The sequence below is a fragment of the Pelmatolapia mariae genome, linkage group LG7 (assembly GCF_036321145.2).
Source record: "Pelmatolapia mariae isolate MD_Pm_ZW linkage group LG7, Pm_UMD_F_2, whole genome shotgun sequence".
Lineage (NCBI taxonomy): Eukaryota > Metazoa > Chordata > Actinopteri > Cichliformes > Cichlidae > Pelmatolapia > Pelmatolapia mariae.
This window is the reverse complement of record NC_086233.1, coordinates 55,967,149-55,985,325: the sequence shown is the minus strand read 5'-3', so window position 1 is coordinate 55,985,325 and position 18,177 is coordinate 55,967,149. Positions and strand designations below refer to the sequence as shown.

At 42.0% G+C, this 18,177-nt stretch overlaps 1 protein-coding gene across 1 annotated transcript in view; it reads right to left on the bottom strand.

The window, feature by feature from the left end:
* LOC134631471 (transcription factor Maf-like) overlaps positions 1–16,783 on the bottom strand; it is a 45,531-nt gene extending 28,748 nt beyond the window's left edge. The window contains exons 1-2 of the mRNA XM_063479854.1: positions 15,425–16,783; positions 8,557–8,627 (exon numbers count right to left, since the gene is read on the bottom strand). Of these exons, the coding sequence (XP_063335924.1) occupies positions 8,600–8,627; positions 15,425–16,401 (1,005 nt within the window). The 5' untranslated portion in view covers positions 16,402–16,783 and the 3' untranslated portion in view covers positions 8,557–8,599. The remainder of the gene's footprint in view (positions 1–8,556; positions 8,628–15,424) is intronic.
* Between the last annotated feature and the right edge of the window lie 1,394 nt (positions 16,784–18,177).

The window sequence follows — 18,177 nt, the reverse complement described above, 5'->3', positions numbered from 1 at the left end:
GTAATTAAATTGCAATGATCGCCCTATTTTAGCTTTCACTTTGAAGATGAAAATATAGTGTTCGAGCAGAGACGTGAAGAAAAACAGTCCTAATAGAACATGAAAAGAACATCTAATTATTCAAAGGAGATTAGTTACTGTAGGAATAATACAACAAAAATAAGATAAACAAATAAAAAGGTTTAATGCAAACACTCTGCAGAATAATGCAGAAGAGTGCTTCAGAGCTCCGCGAATGAACCTAAAGTTTGACCATTTGTGAGCTAGGCTCTGACGTGAACCTGCTGACCTTTGACCTCTGGCTGACGAGAGGCACAGAACATGCATTTAACTTGTGACAATGTAGGTTCTTTAATAAACAGCATGCATCGTTGCAGGAATGGGCAACTGCATATGCATGTCACTAAAACATAAGTCATCTGAAAGGAGAGCTGTGTGCATGCGCGCGCGTGTGCGTGCGTGTGTGTGCGTGTGCGTGTGTGTGTGTGTGCGCGCATATATTTGACAGTGAATATGGAGAGGAGGAACAGTGATGTATGTTGGGTCTGCCGTTTGAGACTGCAGATGTTCACCCCAGGTGGTCTGACGCTAATAACGTTCCACTCTTTACAAGCCCTTTAATTCACTCAAGATAAAGCCACATAAAATATACAGTATAGGATACACTGCTGCACCTATCCGGATCAGGGAAACACTGTCAGAGATGCGAGTTTGAACTTCCCTTACATTCATTTATTTCTTTATTACGCACTGATTATGAATAAAGCGCCTCTAAGACTTAACACAGAGGTATATAAGAGGTAAATAACTTCTGAGAAGACAAAGAGGTCACTAGCACTTTCACATAGTAGGGTTTGAATGTAAAAAGAGGGCAGTGGAGAGGTGGTGGTTTATATAGGTAGGACAATATGTTCAAACGTGCCAAAAGTGAGCGTGCTTGTGCCTCTCTAGCCCGTTGGCTCCTCCTTCCCTTGCGTCTCCTCCCCTTTTTGTACTCAAATGTGTCTCAACCTTGAACCAGAGCAGATGAGGAAGACGAAGAGAGTGAGAAAGAGGTCAGCACTCTTCCTATGTCACACAAGTATGCTCGAGTGTGTGTGCGTGTGCGTGGATTTATATAGATGATGTGAAATGTGGAGGATAATGGTGTTTAAAGCACAAGAAATCCCCTACACATGCTAATACTTCCACCTGCGTTCAGTCATTTTATTAATATATATTTGAAAACACACGCACACACATGCACACACACGCACACACAAACATTATGGTATAAAACCACAGTAATATAAACATATTAAAAGGCATTTCTGCCAAAACTAGAAAACAAGTCAGAGAGAATGAAGGGACTCACATCCTCTGCTTTGGAAGATTTTAGCATGCTTCACAGTCTTTGGCAATACTTTACTTACTGCACAAGTACAAACACACGCACACCCCCAAACACACACTCAGCGTTGACTTTGTATTCTGGTACAGTTAATGTGTACACAGATTATTTTTCTCCCCAGAAGAGCTGCTTTTGTCGCAGGAACCAGCTTTCAGAATCACTCTACTGGTAAAGCCACAGACAGCAGGGCCCTCCCTGCCTCTGTTGAATGCAGCGTTAACACATACACACAAACGCACACTATACCATAGAGGTCTTTCTGCACAGTACACAAACAGGCAGTTGATTTGAAAAAGTTGTAACTCTTTAAACAACAAAAACATAGTCACACACTCACACACAGCAACTGCTGAATCCTAATCTTCTGCTGCAACACTCACTCTGCAGCAGGAAACCTGACTGACTCAACTGACTCTCAGTGGTCACATTGTAAAGACTTTAGCCAGTTAGCGATTGCTGTCTTTAATGAATGAGAGCTCCGACTGTCGGCAGAGAAACCACAGCTTGTCTCCTCTCTTCTTCTCCTCTCCTATCTTCAGCCCATTAAAAGAGGGCTGTTTCTTCTTTTATTTTGTTTTGTCATGAATCTTTAATCAGCCTTTTCAAGTGAGTGCGCAGGCTGACTGTCAGCATAGCACTGACCCTTGCTGCTGAAACACACTTTCTGATGTAACTTATACAGATGCTACGCAGCTTAAAACACATTCACATCCAGGAACAGACCTAAGCTTGAGCTTATGTGCTCAATTTCTATAAGGTGAGGTCACAAAGATGTAAAAATCAAAGCATGCCAAAGTTTTAACTATAAGAGAATTTCCACTTATGCACTGACAACAATAAAGCATGCTGTAGTATAGTTTGGTATCCGGAGTAGCTAGTCTCCTGCTTAGGCTGGGAAGAAATCCATCAGCAGCGAACGACGAGGGTGAACTGACAGTTCTGCGTATGTGCTCTCTGAATCTCTTTCTCTGTCATGACACTATTGCATTTGCTCGTGCAGGCATGCACACAGCTGCACACATGAACACAAATAAATAAAGCAGTGCAGTCAGGTCAGAATCACAGTAAACCCCACAAACAACTACCATCTGCCTCTTTGTCTCTGCCTGTATGAGTCAATGAGCCTCACTGGCAAGAGTTTATACAACGCCCGAACACAAAAACATTCAACGCTGTTAAAAAAATGAAAGAGGAAAATCTCTGTGAAGTGGTACAGGCGATCCATTATTCCTCTCCCTCTCTCTTATCACTCTCTTGTTTCCGCTATACCCAACTCTGTCCCTCCTTCGCTCGCTGTAAATGAGTGATTTATCAGCCTTAATTGCTGGCAGTGGTTCGTGTGGTCATGTGACCACAACATGACAGCATGTGATAAATACACCCTTAAGATTAGACCCTGCATTGCAAACAGAAACACGCACTGCTTGCATTGCATCTAGAGAGGGAGAGAGTGTGTTTTGATGGTCACAAAAATAGAAATGGTCCAATTTAAAGCACCACTTAAAAATTAATTAATTAATTAAAAAAAAAAACCTAAATCTCTGCTCCTCTTTTGCTTTAAAATGTCATAATAAAAGACATTTATCAAAGTGATACAAAGGGCAAAAGGGAAATTTGTGCAATCAGCATTGACAGCCCACGCAAATTTATTGTTTTAAAGTGTTTCATTGTGGCCACCCATAAACACTAGGTGCATACACACACAAACACACACACACAGCCTAGAGTTGAATCTGTCACTCCAGTTTGCATGTGTGTCATCCTCACAGCGCTCAGCTGCAAGATGCTGACTGAAGGGTCTGCAGCGCTCTGTCCATGCATCTTATTGTTACATGAAGCTAGTTCCCAACCACTGACCTTTTTATTCACTGCACTATACATTGTTAAAATAATGTATGAGGTGTCTAAGCCACAGTCACTTCACGGTGTGTGCATGTGTGCATGTGTGTATGTGTGTCTGTGTGTGTGCTCAGCTTAAACCAATTTTGAGGGGGGAAAAACCTCCTAGTAAAACATTTAAGATAAACATATAATACATGCGAATAATTTTGCACGTTAAAGCTTTTAAAAATAGATCATCAGTTCTGGCTCATGTGTTTGGTTGATGTCTCTTTGCTTTTTGTTTATAAATCAGCTGTAAAACACCTTTATGCCATGCCTTTGTTGTTATTTGGCAATGTGTTGTGTGTTTTTCCAAAAGTGAAGTTTTGCATCATAAATTGCGAAACTGGAAATGTAATGATAAAAATAATTATAAAGAATAAAGGTTGGAAAAAATTGAAAAAATGGACAGGCATAAAGATAAAAGTAAAACATGACTAGATTCATCTTTAATCTTTTATTCTAACCTAATTTTACTATTCTAATTTTCTTCCCCCCCATTCTTTTCTCAGGAGCAAACCAGGTACAGCTAACAAAGGTTCAACTGACACTGAAGTGTCAAGAAAACAATCATGAAAACAAACACAGTACAGATCAATCCATTAATAATGGGAATTGTGAGAGCAAGAGGGGATATAAAAAGATACAGTTTAAAACTCATCGGTACCAACTACTAAAGCTAGAAACCATTTTTGGGGTCTTTTCTAAAAAAGAAAATTTAAAAAAATTACTACTTAATTATTCTGCTTTGTTGTCTCTAAATACACATAAATACAGTTTAATCCAGATCATTGTGCTCCAGATGGAGCTCTCCCACCATATTGCAAAAAAAATCAGTAACACTGAAAGAGAAAATAAGAAATGCAAATAATAAATTGAGATGAATGAAGCCAATCTTCCTTACTGATTGACTGACCAACTATCTGCTTCCAATATGTCAAACATTTGACTTTGCAGGAGCTGTGCTTATAACAGGACAAGCTGATTTTACAGTTTGGACAACAACAGAGGCGCCTATTGAGAAACGGAGTGTGTGCGCTTGCTTGACTTTGCACCATTTGTGTGTATGGTATATTTTTGCAGGTTTGCATATTGCGTCTATGAATGCCTGTGTGTAAACAGGTAAAGGGGGGGAAGGGAGGGACAGCACTGACTCCAGCACCTCTGCACCTTCCCTCCCACCTCCTTATTTATTTGTCTGTATTAGTTAGCTCCTTCTCAGCACTTAAAATTAATGTCATCCAGCAGAAAATAGAGGCTGAAAGCTAAAATTCAGCACTTTCGCAGCAGCCTGGTTATTTATCAAGCTAACAAGGAGAAGATGCATCCCGTTTCAGCCGGGCCCAGGAAATATGTGCCATTAAAGCCCAGAGCTAATGTTTGAGAGCCAGGGAATAAAAGTGAAGGTGTCAGGGAGAGGGGATGGACGGCATCGCCAGCAATATGGATGCAGAAAGACCAGCAGACACATTTATATAAGCGACAATGGATACACTCAAGTGGAAGCATGAGAAGCAGGAGGAGACGCACACACAAGTGTACCAGCGGCGTATCCACAAGACATATTCTGCATGTTCTCGATGTGTGTATATGAAGTGCTGATTTGCTGATGGCTATAAAAAATGATCCTTTAGGGGATACAGAAGACACAGTTTGGAGCTTTGAATAAATCATGTGTTGCCAAAATGAGCTTAGCACTAATTTTCTCATTAAAAGAAGAGTGTTGAACACGTCCTGAGGATTGTTAGTATTGTGCTGTGTTAACATAGCATCAGGAGCTAACGCCTAAGCGTTGGAATTCAATTAGACACTGCGTGCAGTGCTAAGCAGCTAACACTGGGTAGTCACCGCAGGGAAGAAAGGGAGAGGACGGTGATGCGAGGGGAGTGTGGAAGGTGTGTGTGTAAGGAAAAGGAGGCTGCGGGCAAGAGGAAGGCCCCGGGCTGCTGGCTGCGGTGATTCAGGGGAATACATTATATCACACTAACCTCCGGCTCATCGCAAGTTCCACTCTCAATCATGCTGTGAACACACAGTAACAACCAGAGGACAACAGTGGCTCTGAGGCTCAAACACAAACACACACACGCGTGCAGCAGTAACAGCTTTACAACTAATTATGTTTGAATAAAACAACACAAATCAGGCTTAAACAGCTGAAACAAAGGAGAAAAAATTCATATATTAATGTTAGTTGAAAAGAAAAGTGACTTGATGTTCAGAGGTTTGGCTCGGGGGTGAAACTTTATCCTCATCAAGTAGCATCTAATCTGTGGCTTAGAAATAAAAACACGCTTTAGAAAAAACAATCTGAATCTAAAACACGGCTATTCTGTGTTCGTCTTGTGTGTCTTTACAACTGCACGGAGTGAAATTTCTCGTCTTTTTGTTATTTCTAACACCGACCCAGTTCCACTTGGTCCCTTCTCTTTTCAGACCAGGCCTAATAATGAGCATACATCCTGTTCATATCCTCACTGTCATTTGGATTTTCTGGATGGAGCGATGACGTCTGTGTCACTGCCGAAACTCTAACACTGTAATGAGTCTCACTATAGGCAGCTAGTAGTTATATATATCCAAGGCAGTGAAGGATAGTGAAGTGTGTCAAACTGTGGATGGAAAAAAAAAAAATCCCGTTTGCTGCTGATGACAAATGAGTGCAACACAACTTCAGTGTTTCATAAATGACACTTCAGTGTTGGGGCATACAGTGAACTGCACTGTTAATCACCTGAACTTGTATTTTTATTTAAATTAAGTTGTGCTTAATCTAAATTTAAAATTCAATACAGATTTCCTCCAGAATGTTTTCTGAGAAGCTGAAAAAGGTGATTTGATTTGAGTTTTTACTATATGCGCTGCAAAATATTGAAAAGTTATCAGGAGATACAACGTATCACTATCTTATTTGTGCCTATGTACCTATTTAATTTTTCTCATAAACTGCCAACCTTATTTTATAACCTTACTGTTAATATCCACCATCTTTTGCAAAAGCTTTTTGGGGTTTTACGTATGCACCCCATATGTCCATTTAAAGATGTGCTCACTACCTCACCGTAAACTCGCACCTTAAAGCTTCCGTGTGCACACGTGTCCTTCCTCCTCTGCCGTGTCTACAAAAACCTGACCTGCCTGCTGTCAGCCACGGAGGCACCTTGCCCCTATGCGCCCCCTCCTCCCCCCCGAGTGGCTGACTCACCCCGTCACCACGAGGAGAAGGCGAGCCGGAGTGAGCGGGAAGAGGAGAGGAGGAGGGATGACGGGGAGAGGGGATAACAGGGGGAAGAAGGAGGAAAAGTGAGGGTTGAAGTGGTGGGAGGGAAGAAACGGCAGAGGCGTGGTGTGTGGGTGGGGGCTCTGAAGCTTACTCTAATGTGCCCTCTCCACTCCCTCTGCCTGTGACCTCAGAGCTCCTGACAGTCAGAAAGTGCTGAAGCACGCAGGTGTCCTCGCGCTGCAGCCACACACACATGCGCGAACGCAAACACGTGCTCCGCTCACACCAACAGATGCACGAGTCCTGCCTTAGCAGGCTGCATTCTGTCAGCTTTTAACTCTTTCCCCGCCTGCATCCACGCTATGGCCATGCTTTCACATATAAAAATGTTCACATCGGCCGTTATCAGTCAAGAGCAAAATAACAGGCGGTGATGGAGAGTGTGTCAAAAGCAAAACCGGCGTGCGCTTCACAATGCTGAGCACATGAAGAAAGTAGAGTGTGCTGCCTGCTGCATGGTAAAATTAGCTGATGCTGATGCGGTAGTTTCCTCTGTCCAGCCTCCTGATTGTACAGTGTAAAACCTGAGGTGTCCAGAGAGTGTCCTGTCCTGTGCGTGTGTGTGTGCGTGTGTGTGTGTGTGTGTGCGCGTGTGTGTGAGTGGGAGGGGGGGGGTTAGCATTAGAGAGTTGTATTACAGTGGTGATGAGTCGCCTGGCTGCGAGGCTGATACCTCAGCAGCACCCAGCATTGACCAGGCCTTTAAATAAAGCCTTCGATCCTCCAGCAGCAGAGAAGGTCACCGCCTTCCTCTGGTTTCCCTGCCTGTCTGTCTGCATCCACGACCAGGAGCCCTCCCGCCATGCGTTCCTCCCTTACCTCGCCTCCTAACCTCCTTCTGTCCTCTCGTCCCGGCGTGTATGTCTGCATTCAAATGCAGGCGCCTCACTTTCCACAGTTTCTTACCTCCAGTCTTAAGTTTTTCTCAGTTCCTTTCATCCATCCTTCCTTTTTTTGCTTTTATAGCCTGTGTTTTCCTACTGCAATTGTCACAGTATAAAATCTAGTCTTCGCTTTCTCTCACTCATCAATCCCACATCCCTCCATCTGTGTATCTGCCAGAAATAAAACAAAACAAAACAATACTGTATAGTGTCTGTCTCTGCAGAGTGAGCAGAGGGGGACACAGGAAGTCAGGGGGTCAAGACAGAGGTGAAAGGTTTTGGTCTCATCCCATGAGTTCGGTGCATGTCACCCCTCCGTCATTCAAGCAGCACTGTCAGAGCCCCAACACAGTGATGCCAAACATCGCATACAATGGATGCTGCGAGAGAGCGATGAGTTTGGTTGTGAAGTGAGAAATAAAGGCAGTAATGATAATCAGCAGGTGTCTGCTTTCCTTGTTAAAGCAAATCGTTTAATCTAATCTCTGATGCAAAGATGAACCTTTTAGATGAACTGAAATATTGATTATCAAAATACTGATCAGAGCTAAAGATTTGAAGTTTCAATAGTTTTTATCAGGAGATCCTGTCTGTATTTAACGTGTTTCAATTAAGAGCACAAAGCAGGTAACAGAAATATTATAGTAGTTTTCAACTTTTCTACTTCTCTACAATAATGTAATAAAACATAAAGAGAGCTTTCAGGAGTTAAAACAATGCATAAGCAGCTCTCTAGTATGGTTATTGTTTATAATTAATGTTTTGCTTGATGCATTTCTTTTCATTTTAAATCTATTTTGTTTTGTGCTGAAACCTGCGAGTAAAGGAGATTAATTCTGAGACCTTTTTGTATAACTCTAGAATTTGGGCAATAAAATATAAAAAAAAAAACGAATTATTTGTTGCTGCGTATATTTAATGGCTACTGAAAGCTGTATCATTAAAATCTTAGTAAGAATATGGCCTGTATTTAGTTGAATCTGCTGGATTTAGTCTCCAGTGCCACCAAACATTAAAATATTAATTTAAATTTTGTTTTCACCTTGCATCAAAAACAGCAAAAAATGTTTTAAAGATGTTGTTTTTGTTGAAAGTGTCAAAGATGAGCATCAAGTTACCTCAGACTCCAGGGTGGTGGGGCCGAGAGGGCACAGCTCTCTATCACAGATGAAGGAATTTTCTTGACGTCCTGCAAAAAACAAAACAGGACGAAACATTAACACACTTTTCGATGAAACAGAAGTGCACATTGGTGTAAACACAACATATTTCAGATATTAAGTGATGACTATCTGGTTCCCAAAACTGGCAGTGAATGTAAAAAGAAGTGACTTTGTGAAGAGTGCAAAGATGAAGTCAGGGGTAATTTCAGTCTGCTTAGAAAACCGGTAATGCTGTGACTGAATAATGAATAGGAGGTGCTCGTACAGTTCCCCAAAACCAACCTGTTATGTTACTAAAATAATATCAAGTGATTCTGAGCTAATTTTTATTCATATTCATTTTTTAAATTTGTATTTAATGTGTTAAATACAGGGATATTTTGATCAGTTAAACATCAGGAATTAGATTTGAATAAAAGGTTTAAATTCAAGCAGTTTTTATCCAGCTCGTTTACTAAACCATGGATACAGACTGATGCATTCAAATATGCTGACAATGAGACGTAACTTAATTATTTTAATAACATATATTAGAAAAAACTGTATGCACAGAACAGTTTAGTACAAAAAGGAAATCACTGCAGTTCACATTGTTATAATATTTTTCAAACTATTTTGTAGTCTCCTATAATTTAATTTCTACTCCATTCTTCATAAAACTATCCAAATTTAGGCTTCTTTTTTTGCAAATAATTTCATTAGAATATAATTAGATGTATCATAAATGATAAAATCCTACATTAGGTCATGCTTACATTCATCAGTGTTTATAGGTGTCCCACAGCAGGGTATTTGCATATTTTTGCAAACATATGCACGTATGATCTGCACACCTGTGGACATTATATGAAGACACAGCAGCGATGAGGGTGAATAAAGGAAACCTGAGTAATGAATCACACTAAAAAAAATAAAAAAAACTTTTTGCTTCTGAGAGTGAGAAATGAGGCAAAAGAAGGATGTTTAATGCCCCTCAATCCATCTTTAAGCAACAATGAAAGCCATTCATTTCCCTGTAATCCGATTCACACTGGCACCAAATGAACTCTGACGCGTTCGGGTACGAAGCAGCTCCCAGTTACAGACCTGCAGCACAGAGAAGACCTTAAAAAGCACCAAAGTATGGAGAGACTCCCAGATGTACAGCAGTTTAAATAAAGCCCCACAGAAGTGAATCTGCAAAGAACTGCATGCACCTGTTCATGAAAGTAAACACAGAGCTGGTTAGGCACAGGGTCAGAAACACGTAGACACATAGCGTCGACATGCATGTCCACTTTCCAACTCAAACACACACGCACTGACACACACATGCAAACAGGGCTTTGTACAAGGGAGGTCCATGTGCAGAAGGCCACAACATAGCGGCAACGTGTGGGGTCAAGGCCTTTCCCAGGTACAAATGAAAGGGAAAGCAGAGACTTTGGAAGAGCTGAAAACACTGTCGGTCACCTTGCTTGGCAAAGAGATCAATGTCTGCTGGACTGACAGAGAGAGAGAGAGACAGAGAAGTGGCTGCAGCAGAAGGGTAAATCACCTCTTGCTTCATTGAGATGCAGGTAAAACACACAGGGGTCGGGCTTGGCTCCAGCTCCACCCTGCATAAAACAAACTCATGCATAGCCAGACCTAAACATGCACACAGACAGCTTCTCACACACCCACCCACACAGTCGCATAATGCACTCACTTGTCAAACACCCCCCCCTCCCCGAAACCACGTTCGCCGCGGTCCAAAACACACCACTTCACTGACTCTGTGCCCTGAAACTCAACTCACTGTTGAAAACATCAACACAGCCTCAGTTATGTTTATCTGCAAGTCAGAATATTGTGATCCCCTATAATTAAATCATAATTAGCTTTCATCTATTGCCCTTTAGTTATGCATTCTGAGGACAGCTTCCTCTACAAGTAAATGCAAATCTACTCCAGTGTCTATAAGCACATTCTTTTGCATCTCTGCATTTAAAGCTGTCTCAATTTAACGCGCAACACTGTAGATTTGGATCCACACAATCACATTTCAATCACTCTGCCCATGATTGTATTTGGCCTGTGGAAAAAAAATATAAGCATGCAAAGCCAATCAGAAACATTCACAGGAAACACCACCAACGTTTTACAGCCGCTGCTTTTTTACCACATGCATAGCCGTGACAGGACGGACAAGTTAAATTATTAAGCTTTTTAAATAAATGACATAACTCAGGACACTGCGAGAGGGCGAGAGAGGAAGAGAAGCTCGGGCACTGCGGGTCTAGATGATGGACGGACCACAGAGGAGCATAAAGGCAGCCGATTTAAATCACTTTAAATGTAAATGTTTATCGTGTGGAGTGATGCAGATGCGGAATGAGTAGGAGAGATTGAAATTGTTTCCTCTTGTGAATGCGAAAATCTTTTTAACCCTTTTCAGGGGTTTGCCACGCTTGGGAAGGAAGCGTTCGCAGGGAATGACAGAGAATGAACGTACACACGTAAAAACTGCCGTGTTGCTGTGCTGAATGAATGAGACATGCAGATCCTAACATTATTTTAGTAAAAGAGCAGCTTTTTTGTTTTTTTTAAGTCAGTGGTTGGTGATAGCTCTGAATGAAATTATAACATATATTTTTACATTATGAAAAACAAACACAGGTAAAGATCTACTGCAAGGGCTTGAACTTTAACTGTGTTGCTCTTAAATTAATTGCAATTGTATTTTACTACAAAAAAAGATTAAATGCATAGCTTCTTATTTTTAGCATTACACAATGAAGACTACAAATATCTGAATTTCATGACAAAACGACTCATTCTTACAGATTTACCACCCTCCCTTAAAGCATACATACACGCTTCTGCAACAAGGTCACATAAAAGACAATGCAGGCAGGTTATTGAGCACTCACACGAACAGACACTAACCACTGTGCATATCCTTTTGTCCTATTAATTCTGAGACATTAAAGCAAAGTACATGATGATGATTTAAATGTCAATACTGATAAATTTCAGAGTGATTTCCCATAGTTGACCTGAAAGGGAGAGTCCAATATTGTGACAGCAGACAACTACATTATCTTTAATAACCTAATCATTGGACAGACTGCAAATGATCACAGTGAAGAAGTCAATATGCTGGTCCAGAGAACAGAATTACAGTTCATACTGATAAGATTAATAACGTGGAGTGTCTATATGGTGCGTGTACACACTTTTTCATGCTGTGCAAATAACAGAGGAAGCAAAATACAGTGAAAGAAGCAGTGATTATGGCTGCTGAGAAGTGAGAAGGAAGCCCTGAATTGTTGTTTCCTGTGCATTCTGTCCTCCTCCAAAACAGGAAGTGAATCAGTACTACTAAATCCCACAGCCCCTTGGTGTGTCTAGAGGTCAAAACACACCCACAAACAACCGGCATCCCACACAATTTCCACAGCCCTACAACGATCAGCAATTTTCCGTTTTATCCTTCTTACGCATTGATGCCGGAGCACAAACCCTAGAAGCTTGCGAACCGTGACACAAAAGCGGCCCTCGATCTGCTACTTAACAAATTCACAAAACTGTTGTTGTACAAACAGGTAGAGCCGTCCTGAGCAAAGTCCAGAGGAAACCTCACTAATCCTATCAGGCTCACATAAGAAAGGGGTGACATGAAAGAAGTATAGTATCTCCAGTTCTAGGTTATAACACAAATGTAATTAAATAGCACACTATATTGACCTAATCAGATAGGAGGGCCATAAATTAGTGGACACATGCTCACTAAAAGGCCGTCTCCTCTCAGCTAGGATGCATCTCTGATCGTTTATCATCTGAAAGGAGCAGGAAGGCAGCCAGCATATCTCTCTCTCTCTCTCCTCCCTCTCCTCTGTATTGCTCTCTCTCCTCCTTGGGCCCCATCCCTGTCTCTCACTCTCTTTTAATCACAGAGAAAATCCTTCCTTCAGGCATGAGTGGATCATGCTTTGCCATCTTGTCCCTCACTCCAGGCTTTCATGGAATCCATATGAGCCAGGTGACAGTGTCACTGTTGTACAAGTGAGACTTAGAACCAAATACACAGTCCACAGTCTTTGTTTTCAGCCCTACACTGAAACATTCACCACTGTGGTGCATTTTAAGGTTTCCACGAGATGGACACTTTTCCTAGTCTGCACACACTCTGTAAAAAGGTCCCTCAGAGGGACAACCCAGTAGCACTTCTCTACATATACTCGCGCCACACACACACACACACACACACACACACACACACACACACACACAAAGATTTCCAACAGCATGCATTGTAGTGACCTTGTATGGGAGCCTGAACCAGACCCCGTGCAGCTTTTATAGCAGCCATACTCCTCTTAGGGATGCACCGGCTTCATCGGGAAGGAAAGGCGTCCCAGGCCACATTTACCCGGCAGGTTGGAGGGCTACAAGACTTGTCACTCGCTAGCAAATCAAATTACCCCTGCGTGTCTCCTGTGTCTTTAATTCAATCTTTTCAGCATTTTTATGTCACAAGTCGAAGGATTTTTCATTGAAATGAAAGTGAGGCATTTCAAAAAAAATTTTGTTTGGTTAAAAATATGAGGCGTGATTTGATTTCCAAAAAGAAAAGAAAAAATATGCAAAACTGCGGAATTATTGTGGACTGGCAAATGACACGTCAGAAAAACAATTGCGACATGTTTGCGTTCAATCGCACATTTGCCTGCACACACAACTAAATGCATCACGTTTGCCACGCAGAGCTTTATCTGCGGTCGATCTGAATTAAAACCCTTCCACAGGCAATGTTCAACAAGTGGACATGTACCGAGTGAAAAGTGCAAGTTTACTCTAAAATCAATCATTAACTGAGCGTTTGCAGGTGACCTGCAGGACAGATATCAGGCCACAGGGCGAAAAACGAAAAATTATATAAGAAAAACTGAGCGCTATTTTTTCATTTTCACACACGCTTAAAAAGAACAAGAAGATTTTGTCTTTAAATACGCAACAGGTGAAGGCCGCCTTTTTCTTCAAAAAAAAAAAGAAAAAGAAAAAAAAGAAAAGAAAAGAAAAAAAAGCAAAAGCCATTAAAACAAACCCCTTAAAATTATTTGCCAAGATAATTTAAAATAATAAAAATTAAAAAAGATAAAACCGCATTTAAAGGAAAACACATGGATAAACTGAACCAGATCACAAAGTTGGAATATCGCAGTCTACTTGATGTCTGAGAGCTGCGATAATTACACGGCTTCCAAGCAAACAACACATTTATGAACGAGACGCTTTTGTTATTGCAATCCCGCAGAGGAAATTCGGATTCGTTACAAGCCTCAGAGTGTGGTGTCGCCTCAAAGACACAGAGACAAACAAGCAGTAAAACTGAACAGAACAAAAACGAACATCATCAGGAAGGTGCATTTGTTTCCATTCATGGAGGTTTATTGACGAATGGTAACATTAGATTCAGCTTTTTAAAGTGAACAGGGCGTGTGCCTTTTACCTGTCCTGTTCAGTTTCTAACTGAACAGATAATCAGGGCGTCACAAAAAGACGAATGGCTGCTTGATGCTTTTCCTTAAATATTCTGCAACACCGGGGGAACCTTAAACATCAATTTCCAAACAGTTCACAGTGTGTTTATCAGAAAATAAAGAGGAAAAAAAAGACCCATAGGGCTCCGAGTGAACTTAATCAGCCTCCTTAAATGAAAGGAAAACACATGAACAGTGAACTTCTACAAGACAAAGATCATTTGTTGCATAAAGTAGCCCGTCCTCCACATATTTTCAGGAAATCTGCTTCTGCTCTGTTTTTATCTTCAGCTCCACTTGTTGATCGCAATAATTTTAGTGCTAGTGTTGGAAATGTTATAATTATTGCTTATAGTAAATATGCAGATGCTGCTCATCTTGATGCCATATTGCCTAACAGAAAAAATCAATACTGAGCACATTGTTGCTTTACATGAAGTCCCCTTTCACTCCCCCCCCCCCCCACACACACACACAAGGCTCCAAAAGAAGCCAATAAAATGTTGAAAGGGTCGAAAACGCGGTGAACTTTCATTAAAGAAAAGAGGCGCATAAATAGCCCTGTTCACTTGTTTTACAAATTAAAAAAAAAAATCCAAATGATAGTGAAACTGAACAATGCAGTCACGGTATAATGCAATTATACACAAGTTCACAAAAAGGTAGAATAAAAAAAACAAAAACAGAAAAAGAAGAAAAAACAAACAAACAATCCGTACATGACCAGCATGCATGGCTTCATTTAACTCACACAAGTCTCTCCAAACTTTGGCGCAGTTTGGATATTTTTCATCAGACAGGATGAATGACATGAAAATGAAGTAAAGCATATTAAAACAGAGTGACTTTAAACAACCAAACAAAATCAAAATCACATCAAATAAAGCTGTTGAGTCTGAAAAGTTCTTTGTTTTAATTCACAAAACAAATATGGGTGTAAAGGGAACAGGATGGATGAGGCGCAGGAGGAAGGCTATGCGATCGGTCGCAGCAGGATGGTAAGTTTATGCAGTGTCTATAAAGGCAAACATCACAAAGTGGAGAGAAATCCTTTTAAAAAAATGTATGGGTACTGTATTTTTATCCAGAGTCCTTTCCTAATTTGTATTCTTTAGAAAGTAAAAAACAAACAAAACAAAACAAATCAATATACTTTTAAAATGACACAAATTGGGAAAAACTGGTTTAGTCCTTAACTAAAAGCAGCTTCAACACAATCACACACAACCTATTTTAGCAGCGCGCAAACTCTTTTTTTTTTTTTTTTTTTTTTTGGTGAGGTTCGCTTATTAAAACTTTTCAGAGCCGGGACTCACATGAAAAACTCCGGGGAAGAAGGGTTGTTGTCGCTGCTGGATCCTCCGTTTTCTCTGAAGCCGGTGCTGATCAGCTTCTCGTATTTCTCCTTGTAGGCGTCCCTCTCCCTGGCCAGCCGGGAGATCTCCTGCTTGAGGTGGTCCACCTGCTGCATGAGTTGCGTCTTCTCTCCCTCCAGAACGTGCCGCTGCTGGACCCGCTTGTACCGACAGGACTGGGCATAGCCTCTGTTCTTTAGCGTCCTCCTCTTCTGTTTCAGACGGATCACCTCTTCCTTGCTGACCCCCCGCAGTTGCCGGTTCAGTTCCCGCACCGACATGGTCACCAGCTGCTCGTCCGTGAACCGCTCTTCCAAGCGCATGTGTTGGTGGTTTCCCCCCGGGCCGCCGCTGGACTGAGACCCGGAGGAGGGGTGGTGTCCCCCTGCGTGGTGGTGGTGGTGATGATGGTGGTGGTGGTGGGGAGCCCCGTTCTGAGCTGCGGCTGCAGCGATAACCGCGGACACCACTGCGGCCGCTGATCCCATCTCCTCCCCGGCCATTGCGCCCCCCGCGCCGGCTGCGCCGCCGAACTGCTGCCCTCTGGCATAGCCATCGAAGGTCTGGAGCTGATGACTGCTGCTGATCAGCGCTTCTACGGCGTCCTCCGGGCTAAAACCCAGAGCTTCGGGGTTCAACTGCTGTTGGTACCCGGTCATCCAGTAGAAATCCTCCAAGTGCGCCTTCTGTTCGCTCCCTGATCCCGGACTGGGCGCCGAGAAGCTTGGAGAAGGGGGAACCGAGCTGCAAGGCGTGCTCATCGGGGTGGAAGATAGGGATCCCCCGGCGACCAGGCGGCTGCACTGGTTGATGCTGCGATCGGGCTCCACCGGCTCCTTTTTCACTTCAAACTTCATCAGATCGAAGTCATTAACATATTCCATGGCCAGGGGACTGGTGGGCAGGTCGGAGTTGCTCATTGCCAGCTCTGATGCCATCCTCTTGCTGTTGACAGTCCTCCAAAGGGGGTGAGGAGCACCTGTCAAAGTGGGCTGCTGAGACACGCACTGAGCCAGCTTGATTTCTTTATTTATTTTCTTCAAAACCGGAGGAAAAAGTGAATTTTCTCGCACTAATTGCGCAGCGCAGGTTCAGGTTTTGTGAGTCGATAAGTTTTTTTTTTTTTTTCTCTCTCTTCAGTCTGTGTTGCACAGACGCATTGGAGCAGCGCTGTTTCCTCCCTCTCTCCCAGCGTGCGGGTATCTGAGCGCCGCTCTCTCCGTTTCTACCGTTTAACACTTCATGGCTCCTTTTAGGATTAGTGCGCCAATTTGAGGAGGTTCACGTACGTGTCCCGGGCAAATAGTTGCCTTGTGGAGACGGGGGAAAAAAAACTCCACCCAAGGATTGATAGATTTTTTTTTCTAAGGGATCAGTCAGCCGACGAGTTAAAAAGCATTGCTTAGTTTTATAGGCGCCCTGACGTCAGGACTGAAATATGAAATTGACTGAGACTCAGCCAATGAGCAGCGCGATCCCGGGACGTAATTAGCATAATAGTAAAGAAACGAAGTTTTCGGACCATCCAAGTCCATACACAAATTTACACATGAAACCTGATATTCATTTTAATGATTTTTTCTAGCATGCGTATGAAAATAAAGCAAGCAAAAGAAAACAAATTACGCTTAAGAGTTTAACGATAAATTAAACTGGTCTGTAGCTTCACGCATTTTTGACATTTAAGTTCTTTTTTCATTTTTTCACTTAACCAACTTAAATATTTCAAGTCGAATTATGTCAGATTTATTACAGCCTCTCTTCTTAAACACTAATTAGACAAACCTTCTTGACCCTGGCCGCATGTAAAACCTTGTATAGACTTTTGAATTAGTTATTTATCCCATTTATTTCACAGGTTTCTTGTTAATAAGCGAATAAATCTCCAACTCTTCTTACACACTACCTACTGTTTTAACTCTCAGCTCAAACACAAAGTAATTGTATGAAAAAAAAATTTGCAAAATGAGCGTCACATTAATTGTTCACACTCTTTTCTTCGTCTAATCGCAGAAATAGATGACACGAATCGGGTGGTTGAGTAAGAAGGCGAAACAGTTTGAAAAGAGCACGGCACGGGTCTGGCTCGTCTACACTGTTTGGAAACCCAATGTCGCCACCATTCGGTGCAAAAAGATACTGCAGGCGACTCTTATCAGGCGGTGTAAACCCATTTTCTTATACATGTCAAGCAATAATGCATTTACACTAAATGCAAGTCAATATCAAATCCTTTTCTTTTGAAACCGTCTGCAGTGACAACATCTTCATCTGTGTCCTCCCATGTAATGATCACAGCATTAGCGGGCCTTTCTCTATCTCTTTGTACGCCTCTTTCTCTCCTGAAGCGCAGTCCTCAGGAGTGGTGGCACATAAGAACAAACAATGAGCAGGGCTATACACACAGGACCGGAGAGTAAATAAGAGCACTCTCCCTGGAACATGTCACACGGGGAAACTTCAGAAAACTACAAAGCCGCCAGCAGATAATCCAACTCCCCGGTGTCCCAACACAAGTAAATATTCTCTTGGTCCCCGTGACTGTTCATGGGGACTTAACGTTAAACAGGAAGGATAAACATCGTGTTTTATTCATTACAGCACACATCAGGGGCCCTTCTGATGCTTTTGAATAAATATTAGTTAGATGAGATGTCCCATCTGATGCTGCTACATGCTTTTGCTGCTTGAGTGTAAATTTCAGACTGGCAGGA